The following is a 12052-nucleotide window of genomic DNA, read 5'->3' as shown; positions in this document are numbered from 1 at the left end:
TTGAAAGAAGGGGGAGAAGCAGAACTGAAGTGGGACAATCCCAATTACCAGTACAGTAACTTGAAGAGTAATGGCTGCTTGATGACATCTTACTTCTGAGGAGGCCCACTGACTCCTTTGCCCTCCTGTAGAGTATGATGACCAACAGGGTCGTGAGAATTCTTAAGAAGAACTTTTCTTTCTCCAAGTTCAACTTGTCCTAGGTTTCTTTCAGGACCATTTATTGATGTCATTGGGGCAAGAATAAGGGTTGTGCTTATCATGGGACACTTTCTGAACAGAAAGCATGAGAAATGAAATCACGTGTTGCTTGTAACCCTCCCTAGAACAGCAGAAAGTTACTAGTTCCTCACTTCGTTCCCCTTTTACTTTTACTTAACTGAATATTTTCTGGTAAAAGTACTGTGAATGAACTAGCAGAGTTCTGCTATATATTGCTAATTTCATTTTAAAAAGGAAATCACTTGTATTTTAGGGATCAGTTATGAATTAGCATTTATGTAAGGACTAACATCTCTTGCTTTTTGTATTCTATTCTGGAAGGTCTTACCATGGTGGGTGTTTCCCCCTCAAGTATATGCAATTTTCTGAAAATCTTTTATATTTCCTATTAATATCAGTATATGTGTATACTACTGTATTTTGTTGACTGTTACTTCACAGTGTCATGTTATTTATTGTGTGTAGAGGTTTTTTTTTGTTACTGGCAGCAGTGATCATTTTGAAAAATAAACAGATGGAACGATCTGAAAGCAAAGCCTTTCAGTGGGAAACACTGTCAAAATAGGTCAATTTTTAGACCTACCAATGGTGACAACCTTTTAAACAACAGCAAACCAGTTTTTAAACATCATATATTCATTTCTTTATGTCAGTGATGATCTGAAATCCTAATTAAATATGTGTTGGGAAACCTTAATTGTAAGTGTCATGAAGAATATAATGTTCTATTTACATACACCACTGGAGATTTTTAAGAGCAGGTTTGACAAACTTCTGTCAGGAATGTTAGTCCTGCCTTGAGTACAGGGGACTGATGACCTCATGAGGTCCCCTCCAGTCATATGATTTTATGCATAAGATTTTTAGGTGACTTAACAGTGTTGCTAGCGGAGTATAAGCTGTTTTTTCTCCCAGCTTTGTAAAGTTCTCACAAAACATTATGATTTAATTTTAGCAGAGATGTTTAGGGCCAGAATTGCACAGGTCTGTGCACAAAATTGTGTACATACACATGAATATTACTACTGTATGCATGCAAAAAACAGAGCTGATAGGGAGGGGCAGGCTGTGTTGTTGACACACACTTCTGACCATGTAGGTGGGCTCATATTTATGTATACAGTTGCATGCATATAACTCTGAACGTTGGTCTTTAACTATGAGGATGGTTAGTTAAGACTTTCAGATCTAACACTCAGATTTTCATTAGGTCTCTTAACATTACATTGATCTGCAAACACCTCTGTGTCTGTATGAACAGGTAAACCATTACCTAACAGAATTGCCTGATTTGTTTGTCCATGCACAGGCTTTTGCATGTGTTGGTGAGGAACCTATAAATCTTATGCCTTCATTGATGGAAATCTGCTCAAAATTTTGACCTGATTATATGGAATTTGCTTGAAAGTTTTCTGTCTGATTGGCCAAGTGTATTTGACATAGAATTAGCATACAGATAAACTCATTGGCTATCTGGGGTTGCTTTTTAAATCTAGGTTTGAGTTGCATTCCCCTCATTCAGAGTTGAGCACCAAATTGGGCACACGGTTTTCCTAATGTACAGAGAAATTTTCATCGTGTGGATGAAGAGCATAAAAACCTATTCTGACTATTAATGAGAATACAGAAACATGACGGCACCAGATCATGTGATTTTCTGTGCAAGTGCACATTCAAAAAGACATGTAAACTGATTTGTCTACCCTGTAGGAATCCTAGAATTTTTTGTTGTTTTTTGCTTTCCTGTTCAGTGCAAGAAGTCAGATTAATATTATACCCAATGTCAAAATCTGCCAAGTAAATAAATCACTTACATTATTCTATTTTAGCAACTTCACTGTGCGGTAGTTGGAAGTGAAAATGCCAAACGATATTTTGAGGCAGTGCAAGGATCAAAAGAACATCAAGGAGAGCTTTTTGGAATCCAGAACCTCTTCAAGTTTCGGACACAGGGGTCCTGCCTGACAAAGGACATCCTGGAGGTGTGCAGCTTTCCTTCTAACTTTTGGATCTTAGCTTTATATATGTTTTTCTTCTTGAAATATTTTACTGTAATTATGAATGGAGTGTCATGCAAAGCAGTAAGGTGAAACTTGAAACAACAAATGCCTACACTGTGCCTGCCTTAATCTGTCCAGGGCTGTTAGTTTCTCACTTTGAGGCACACCAAAATAATTCCTCTAAAATATACAAAAATATGGAAAATGCATTCTTACTGAAATTTGCCAAGAGCTCAATGAAATTAATTTCTGTTGCTAACAAAAATACCACAACTGATTTTGTGACACTTCCTTTTTATTCATCTGTATAGAGGTGGATTTTTTATCATATACAGTATTTGTCCTTTGGATCAAATTTGAAATATTTTTACTTTGAAGAACGTGTGCTGTTCTTGCTAATTTTCTTTATAATGGGTATTGATTAAGGTGGATAGACATTTTTCATATCATAGAACTATTGCATTTATATGTCATGAACATTTTAAAAATACAGCTTTGAAAAAGATGAGTGGGGCATTCCATTCTAAAATCCCTGTGTTTGGCTGCTCTCAGTGTGTTGGGTCAGATTCAGAGGGTGGTGTAGAGTCAGGTAAAGTATGCCTAACATGTACCTCTTTATGTCCCCAATATGTATGTTGGCCTGGAGCTGCGTGGCTCCTGTGGCCCTGGTGCGGGTTGCGCAGCTCTGGCTGCAGCACAACTTGCGTGGCCTGGTGGCAGCTGTGGTGAGTCGTTGGCAGTTTTGTGCGGGGAGGAGGGGTGCCTGGCTCTGGGGAGCAGGAGGGCTGTGGCAATCCTTGAATTTCTCTTGGACACCACTGGAGTAAATTTTGTAATATGGGATGCATTGCCTCTGAAGTTGGCCCATTGTGTTAAGAAATCTTTTAAGCTCACAATCATTCTTAGTAATTTAACTTTGGAAATAAAGCTTCTTATGCATTGTCTCAGCCAAAGGTGAACATTTCTAGAAAGTTTATAAATAAAATCTGCCTGGCCATATTTGAGGAAAGATGCCTATTTTGCACTTTGGGATACTTAAACTCAAATCTGTTTTGCTAGGAGAAAAATAATACTGTCTTGTTAAGTGCTTTAAATAGTCTTTAGTGGTGAAAATACTGTGTGTCTGGAAAAATGTTTTAAATCTAGTAAAAGTTTGGATGTGTGTAGAATCCACTCAGCATGTCGAATATGTCACGCTCTTACTCATCAGAGGCTTGATCCAATTGCCATTTGGCTCTTTCCATCAACTAAAGTGTGGCAGTTTGTTTGGGCCTTAAGTGTGAGTGACCATTTTATTCTTGAACGTGCACTTTGAGATAAAGAGAGGAAAAAATTAAGCTTTTCCTTGTCGGGCCGGGTTACTTTAAAGACCACACATGCTGCTGTATTGTGTTGGTAATTTTTGGCTTGCATCTTTCCCTCTTTAGCGGGAGGGTCAAGTGGAGGCAGGAGTCATGACAGTATCTACATGGCTAAAAGAGGAACCACCATCACGTGGGTTGGAGACGGTGAGTTATCTTTGTGCATGGCATGGCATGTGAGTGTTTTTCCCCGCACCCTTTGTTTCAGCTAGGAAGTTGAGCAAACGTTAAAAATGAGACCAAAAAAATTGAAGATATAGTTTTTAAGTGATAGTACCTGAAACAGGGAACGTTACTGTAGGAAAATAGTCTTTTGCTGCCTTAGGTTAGAATTTGCAAGGCTATATTGAGTATCAGGCAAAGTTGTTTTAATATAGTTAGTCTGTGGTAATATCCCATCATAATGCCCCTCTAGTACTTCTTAAATACCATCTGACTGCTTGTTCTCTCTCTCAGGTATGGTTTGTTTGTTTTTTAATTAATGGATATAGTTGAAGTACAAGTGATAGTTGCTCACTGAGCTCTTTTTGAATAGGTGTATTTGACAAATGATTTGTTGGACCCAAATCTCAATTGCTGTAAGCCAGCCTAGCCCCAGTGACTTTGTTGTCTGTTCACATTGAGCTGTCCTCTACTGTACATTGGACAGAGTATTTGAAGTACAGTTCACTCCTTTGTGCAAAATCCAAATGGTCTGTGTGCCAGAGACTGGTTGTGCTGTGCAGGTAGGTTATGTGTCAGGCCTCGTAATTAGAATAGGAGTCAAGACTGGGTTTCGTGGAAAGAGGCATGGCTGGGGCTGGGACTGAGGCTGGGGCAGAAGCAGGGCTGGAAGATGCTCTCTCACACCTGTGGGAAACTGCTTTGAGTAGCCTCTGCTTTGCTGCTGGGATTAAGAGCCGGTTTGGTGGATGGCCAATCAGACACTTAACTATTAATTTAGTCAGTATTCTGTATGGCTAGTAAGTGGTATAGTGGTCAGATCCCTTATGCATGAGGTTTTGACTGCTCGATCCATATAATTGCAAATCCAGTAACTTCTCCACCAGGCCATCCTAATAACTTGTTCCATGCTGGCTCTTTGGGAACTGGTTTGAAGCCCCAATTCTACAACATGCAGTGGTGCATTAGTTCAATTCCATTGTCTCTTGCCTAGCATTGATTCCTGTGGACAGTCTTATATCAGCCTTCCGCACTTGGGTGAAATTTGCTTTTTATAAATAAGTTAAGATCCTTATAACTTTTTTCAACTTTGCCAGTAAACCTGCACATGCATATTACTGTTGATTGTAGTTGATTCCATTTGGAGTGATACTGGATTTTAAATGGTAACAAAATAAACTACCTCTTTCAAAACATAGGATACTTAACTTTCATCCTTTTAATTCATGAATTTTGTATCTGGCTGTGAAGGATTATTTTTGTTTTATAATTGTGGTGAGCAGTTAGGGAGTGGGGTAAAGGAATTAAATATAGCTCTAACTAGTCAAATATATATAAAGCTTATTGCTTGCTTGTGCTTCATTGGGTGGAATTATACTGTAAATTGGCCGTAATTGCTTAAGCGTGGTCTTCATGGGAAAATGTGGTTTTGTCCCCTTTTTAATTTTTGTGTGTAATCAAGAGTGTAAATTTACAGTGGTAACAGAATATACCAGTGTAACCTCCCACATGGACTCTCTTATTCTGATGATTAGGTAACCTTTTTGTGTTGTGTCATTTTGGAAGGGATTTTAATGAAAATGAAAGGCTATTTTTATATCAGAATAAACTTGCTGAGACAGTTATTGTTGCCAGGATAATTATGCTGATAAAACTAGTAAAATTTTCCTATGTAGATAAGACATTAATTATTTACCCTTCTGTTGTAACTCCCTATAGATATATATATTTTAAATATTTTTTACTGAATATACACAGGTCTGTTGCTTTTTCTGACTTCTTCAATTTTTTTTACGTGGCTAGAGGATGTGTGCCTGGTTACAATACTCCTTAAGTGATTTTAGAGTAGAATGTTATGCACATAAAGCTCTTTAAACTTATTAGAAATAGGCACTTGGTCCCCAAATTCTAAAACCTTGGACATCCAGTTGTGTGTTTTCCCTATAAATGATTTGATTATGTAGTGTTTTGGTTTGTACCGAGTTGATTTTCAACCTAAACAACTTGAAAACAGCACCAGAAAGAGTTCAAACTGTAAGGCTGCATCTGCACTAGGAAGTTCTCTTGAAAGATTTTTCAAAAGAAGCGTCCTTTTTCGAAAGAGCCTATGGAGTATCTACACACACGAAGTGTTCTTTTGAAAGTAAATCAAAAGAATGTGGTGGTCCTTTCGAAATCACCCTTTCTTTCCTGTTTCAGGAAGAGCACTCCTTTTCAAAAATGCTTCACAGGCCCTTTTTTTTTGAAAGAGCAGTCTTCATGGGGCTTAATTTTTTTGATCTTGGACCTGTTCTTTTGAAAGAGTGGGGGTTGTGTGGACGCTCTTTTGGAAGAGCAGATCGCTCTTTTGATCAACTTTTTTGTGCGTGGATGCTCTCTTTTGAAAAAAGTTCTTTCAGAAGAGATTTTCTGGAAGCGCTTCTTTCGAAAGATCTCTGTAGTGTAGATGTATCCCAAATGTAATGGTATGTTGGCTGAACAAATGCAGGTTAAGAACATAAGAACATAAGAATGGCCATACTGGGTCAGACCAAAGGTCCATCAAGCCCAGCATCCCATCTGCCGACGGTGGCCAATGCCAGGTGCCCCAGAGAAGGAGAACAGAAGACAAGTGATTTATCTCCTGCCATCCATCTCCTGCCCTTGTTATGAAGGCTAGGGCACCATACTTTATCCCTGGCTAATAGCCATTTATGGACCTGACCTGCAAAAATTTATCAAGCTCTTTTTTAAACCCTAATAGAGTCCTGGCCTTCACAGCCTCCTCGGGCAAGGAGTTCCACAGGTTGACTGTGCGCTGTGTGAAGAAAAATTTCCTTTTATTAGTTTTGAACCTACTACCCATCAATTTCATTTGGTGTCCCCTAGTTCTTGTATTATGGGAAAAGGTAAATAATTTTTCTATATTCACTTTCTCCACACCATTCATGATTTTATATACCTCTATCATATCGCCCCTCAATCGCCTCTTTTCCAAACTGAAAAGTCCCAGTCTCTCTAGCCTCTCCCCATATGGGACCCTTTCCAAGCCCCTAATCATCTTAGTCGCCCTTTTCTGAACCTTTTCTAATGCCAATATATCTTTTTTGAGGTGAGGAGACCACATCTGCACGCAGTACTCGAGATGTGGGCGTACCATAGTTTTATATAGGGGAAGTATGATATCTTTTGTCTTATTATCGATCCCTTTTTTAATAATTCCTAACATCCTATTTGCCTTACTAACTGCCGCTGCACACTGCGTGGATGTCTTCAGAGAACTATCCACTATAACTCCAAGATCCCTTTCCTGATCTGTCGTAGCTAAATTTGACCCCATCATGTAGTACGTGTAATTTGGGTTATTTTTTCCAACATGCATTACCTTACACTTACCCACATTAAATTTCATTTGCCATTTTGCTGCCCAATCACTCAGTTTGCTGAGATCTTTTTGTAGTTCTTCACAATCCCTTTTGCTTTTGACTGTCCTGAACAACTTGGTGTCATCTGCAAACTTTGCCATCTCACTGCTTACCTCATTTTCTAGATCATTGATGAACAAGTTGAACAGGATCGGTCCCAGGACTGAGCCCTGGGGAACACCACTAGTTACCCCCCTCCATTGTGAAAATTTACCATTTATTCCAACCCTTTGTTTTCTGTCTTTTAACCAATTCCCGATCCATGAAAGGACCTTTCCTCCTATCCCATGACCACCTAATTTACATAAAAGCCTTTGGTGTGGGACCGTGTCAAAGGCTTTCTGGAAATCTAGGTATATTATGTCCACTGGGTGCCCCTTGTCCGCATGTTTATTAACCCCTTCAAAGAATTCTAATAGATTAGACAGACACGACTTCCCTCTGCAGAAACCATGCTGACTTTTGCCCAACAATTCGTGCTCTTCTATGTGCCTTGCAATTTTACTCTTTACTAGTGTTTCTACTAATTTACCTGGTACTGATGTTAAACTTATCGGTCTATAATTGCCAGGATCTCCTCTAGAGCCTTTTTTAAATATTGGTGTTATATTGGCCGTCTTCCAGTCATTTGGTACCAAAGTGGATTTAAAGGATAGGTTACAAACCACTGTTAATAACTCCGCAATTTCACATTTGAGTTCTTTCAGAACCCTTGGGTGAATGCCATCTGGTCCTGGAGACTTGTTACTATTCAGCTTATCAATTAATTCCAAAACCTCCTCTAATGTCACTTCAATCTGAGTGAGTTCCTCAGATTTGTCGCCTAAAAAGGCTGGCTCAGATTTAGGAACCTCTGTAACATCTTCAGCCGTGAAGACTGAAGCAAAGAAATCATTTAATCGCTCCGCAATGGCACTGTCTTCCTTGATCGCTCCTTTTATATCTTTATCATCCAAGGGCCCCACTGCTTTTTTAGCAGGCTTCCTGCTTCTAATGTATTTAAAAAACATTTTACTATCGTTTTTTGAATTTTTGGCTAGCTGTTCCTCAAACTCTTTTTTGGCTTTTCTTACTACATTATGACAGTTAATTTGGGAGTGTTTATGTTCCTTTCTATTTTCCTCACTAGGATTTGACTTCCACTTTTTAAAAGCTGCCCTTTTCTCTCTCACTGCCTTTTTAACATGGCTGTTTAGCCATGGTGGTTCTTTGTTAGGTCTCTTACTGTGTTTTTTTATTTGGGGTATACATTTAAGTTGGGCCTCTAGTATGGTGTCTTTAAACAGTTTCCATGCAGCTTCCAGGGATTTTAGTTTAATTACTCTACCTTTTAGTTTCTGTTTAACTAGCTTCCTCATTTTAGTGTAATTCCCCTTTTTGAAATTAAATGCCAGAGTGTTTGACCGCTGCGGTGTTCTTCCCAACACAGGAATATTAAAAGTTATTATATTGTGGTCACTATTTCCAAGCGGTCCAGTAACAGTTACCTCTTGGACCAGATCCTGCGTTCCAGTCAAGACTAGATCGAGAATCGACTCTCCCCTTGTGGGTTCCTGTACTAGCTGCTCCAAGAAGCAGTCATTTAAGGCATCAAGAAATTTAATCTCTGAATCCCGTCCTGAGGTGACATGCACCCAATCAATATGGGGATAATTGAAATCTCCTATTATTACTGTGTTTTTTATTTTGATAGCCTCTCTAATCTCCCTTAACATTTCAGCATCACTATCACTGTCCTGGTTAGGTGGTCGGTAATATATTCCTAATGCCATATTCATATTAGAGGAATGAATTGTTATCCATAATGACTCTATGGAACATTTTGATTCCTTTAGGATTTTTACTTCATTTGATTCTATATTATCCTTCACATATAGTACCACTCCGCCACCCGCACGACCTGTTCTGTCTTTCCGATATAATTTATATCCCGGTATGATAGTGTTTCTGAAGGTATGATAGTATATCCCGGTATGATAGGTTGTTTCCAAACAAGGAAACAGAAGATAGTATGTGTTACTCTCCTGAACATTTAACACAGTTTACTGGTACTTGTCATTTTTTCTTAAAATACATATGCTGTTATTGGTTAAATACAGTATGCACTACAAAGCTTTTTACTTGCTTAGTATCTGTATATTAAATATATACTTATTTTCAAATAAATTGAGTTTTATAATTTATTTAAAAATCCATTTTTTTAAGAAAGTGTTCCAAATGTGTGTGTGTTAATTTGCTGTTACGGTTTTTTGTAATGTGAACTTCTGTGGCAGTAATTTTCAGTATTTTTTTAAAGCATGCAGAGCCAGATAATGAAGAAGATAAAGCTCCTCTCAAATCTAGGGAACAATTGGAGCAAGAGGAATTTGACTTTTACAGTGACTTTAGTGATGATGAACTCGTGGGAAGTTCAAGAACAACAAGAAGCAGATATTGCAATGCAAATGACAGGATAGTTTCACAAAGACAGCTTACGTTAATGCAGTGTGGTTTTCCTAAACTGCTAGAGAGAGAGACTAAAGCTATTGAGGTCACTGTTAGTCCTGGTGCATCTGATCATGAATGCTCTGGTGCCACGTCTTTGGGCCAAAGATCAAATGTCGACGTCAAGTGCATTAGTCTTCAGAAAAGTAGAAGTTATACTAGTATTTTGAGACAATGGAGAACCAGTGTATCACCAAATACAATGGAAAAACAAGAAAAGTGTTGTGTGACTGCAGCCTCAGATTGGCCTGTTTCATCTGACTCGGAGGAAGAAAAAGACATTAAAAATAAATATAAAGATCAGTGCAGTTCAAAGGAAATTAGTGTAGTCATGGAGACTGAAGACAGCTCAGAAGAGAGTGATGATGTCATCTTTCCTTCCCAACTGTCAGCTCACCAAGGAACAGTTCCTGCTAAAAATGTACAAAGAGATGTGACGATAGCAGAAAATTCTAAAAGGTCACACATGGAAAAGACCACTAACTATACAGCTAAGGGAGACAATTTGGCCTGTAAACAATCTCTGTTTCATAATACCAGGTCCGTCTTCACCAAAACAGATGTCCAAAAGGCAGCATATGTGAAGGGCACTGGTGACATAAGCGATGAATCGGATGATCTTGAAGTATCCCAATGGTCCAAATCAAGAAACCAGAAAGTCTTCACTGCTCTTAGGTTGAAACAAAAATGTGACCAAAATAAACCAAACAATGGAGAGAAGGAAACCAATTCACAGAGTATAGGTGAATTTTCATCCTCTGAAGATGAATTACCAGTCAGAAAAAATCACTTAAGCAAGCAGAGCCACGGGCACAAAAATCAGAGACTCAAAATTCAGTTTGAGCCCAAATCACCCTGCCATATTAGAGGTGCCTCAGTTACGGTGTCAACATCCAATCACACTCATGTGCACAAAACCTCTACAACTAAGAGACCATATAGCAATAAAGAAGAATATGTGGGATCAATGGACAAATTTTTAGGTAATTGTAAAATTTATTATTATTTCTTGTTCAGTACAGTTTAGTGTACACATTTAATATGGAGAAGCTTTTTTCCGGTTACCTTAGTTTTAAAGGTGTCTCTCTGTCCTTTGTTTTTATCTGATTTATTAATAATTCTTTGATATCCGTCCCTTTTTATAGGACTTGTTGATTTTACTGATTGTTTTTGTCCTCTTGTCTCTTCTGATTTCTAAAATACAGTGGATGCTGCTCAGTAGCAACCTGGATATTAACAATTTTGGATTAATAGCATAATTTTGCTGGGAAGCAAACCTGTGTCATTGACTCTAATGTTAACAGCATTCAGATTGCTAATGGGATTGTCAAGGACATGTTGCTTTACTGAGTTATTTTTACAAGAACAAGTCGAACCGTAGATAGGCAGGTTAGCAGAGCTGCAGCCTGGGAAGAGAATGCAGGGGGATGCCTTTCCTCACTGTATCTCTGGCTAACAAGGGACTGCTGTTGGAATCCTGGCACTGCAGGCTGGGAGGGGAGACTCTTGGTGGGGCAGTGGTATGGAATGGGGGCTGCAACCTGGATGCCAAGGTTTACCACAAGGTGTGGGGGATGGTGAGGTCCTGCAGAGCAGCAAGGTACCTCTCACCACTGCTCCCCACCCAGCAGCCTCCCCTCCCAGCCCACAAAGAGAGATACTGTGCAGCTCTACCAGCTCTTCCGTTCTCCTGATGCTGCCCTATCCTTCAGAAAGCTGTTTCCTCTCCCTTTGGAAAGTCCCAGCATCCAAGCTGCAGCCACCCTCTCTGTTGCTGTTGCAGGCAGGTTTGTGGGGTACAGCAAGAGAAAGCTCATAACAACACTTCCTTTTCCGGACAGAGTATCACAGACTTTCCCTTCTGATTTATTGGCAACAACCAGATAATGGCAACTTTTTTCTTGTCAGTCCAGGCCTCCTTAATAAGCAGAAGGCTTTATAATTGCTAAATATTTGCAATTCTTGCAAAAAGGAGCCTTAATGTATGTTATGATTACTTTTTCTAACTTGCGAATGAATAAATCATTTCTTACCTTAATGTTACCTTTTTCTGTTATCAGTTAGTGGTAATTTTATCACTGAATACCATTTGAAATATATACTGTGGTACTGAAAGTGTGTATAATAGGGAACAGTTGGCGCAATTAGTCCTTAACTTTGAGCATTCATCTTTATGCAAACTTTGGGTGCCTTGGAGCAAAGTTTACCATTTTTTGGTATGAAAAAGTAATTTACTGTTATAGTTGCAGCATTTAAATAGCTATTAGCACAAATGAAGGATTCAAAGACAAAGTTGTAGTTTTTGGAAGACATTTAGGCTTCTAAATGTCTAAAACTCTTTAGAATATGAGTCCTAAGCTCTTAAAGCAGTTAGCCATTGCAATGCTGAATGCAGCAATGCCTAAATACATTTAAAATA

At 38.7% G+C, this 12052-nt stretch overlaps 1 protein-coding gene across 9 annotated transcripts in view; it reads left to right on the top strand.

The window, feature by feature from the left end:
* The window catches only part of ERCC6L2 (ERCC excision repair 6 like 2), a 227848-nt gene that overhangs the window by 97145 nt on the left and 118651 nt on the right, over nucleotides 1-12052 (top strand). For all 9 annotated transcript variants that reach the window (XR_012645704.1, XR_012645705.1, XR_012645706.1 and 6 more), the window contains exons 14-16: nucleotides 2052-2204; nucleotides 3650-3730; nucleotides 9446-10616. Coding sequence is in view for 5 of the 9 variants with exons in the window: in XM_074995116.1 (XP_074851217.1) it covers nucleotides 2052-2204; nucleotides 3650-3730; nucleotides 9446-10616 (1405 nt within the window). In the remaining 4 variants the exon portion in view is untranslated. The remainder of the gene's footprint in view (nucleotides 1-2051; nucleotides 2205-3649; nucleotides 3731-9445; nucleotides 10617-12052) is intronic.

The sequence above is a fragment of the Carettochelys insculpta genome, chromosome 5, assembly GCF_033958435.1.
Source record: "Carettochelys insculpta isolate YL-2023 chromosome 5, ASM3395843v1, whole genome shotgun sequence".
In the NCBI taxonomy this organism is placed as follows: Eukaryota; Metazoa; Chordata; order Testudines; family Carettochelyidae; genus Carettochelys; species Carettochelys insculpta.
This window is presented reverse-complemented; position numbering and strand designations above follow the sequence as displayed.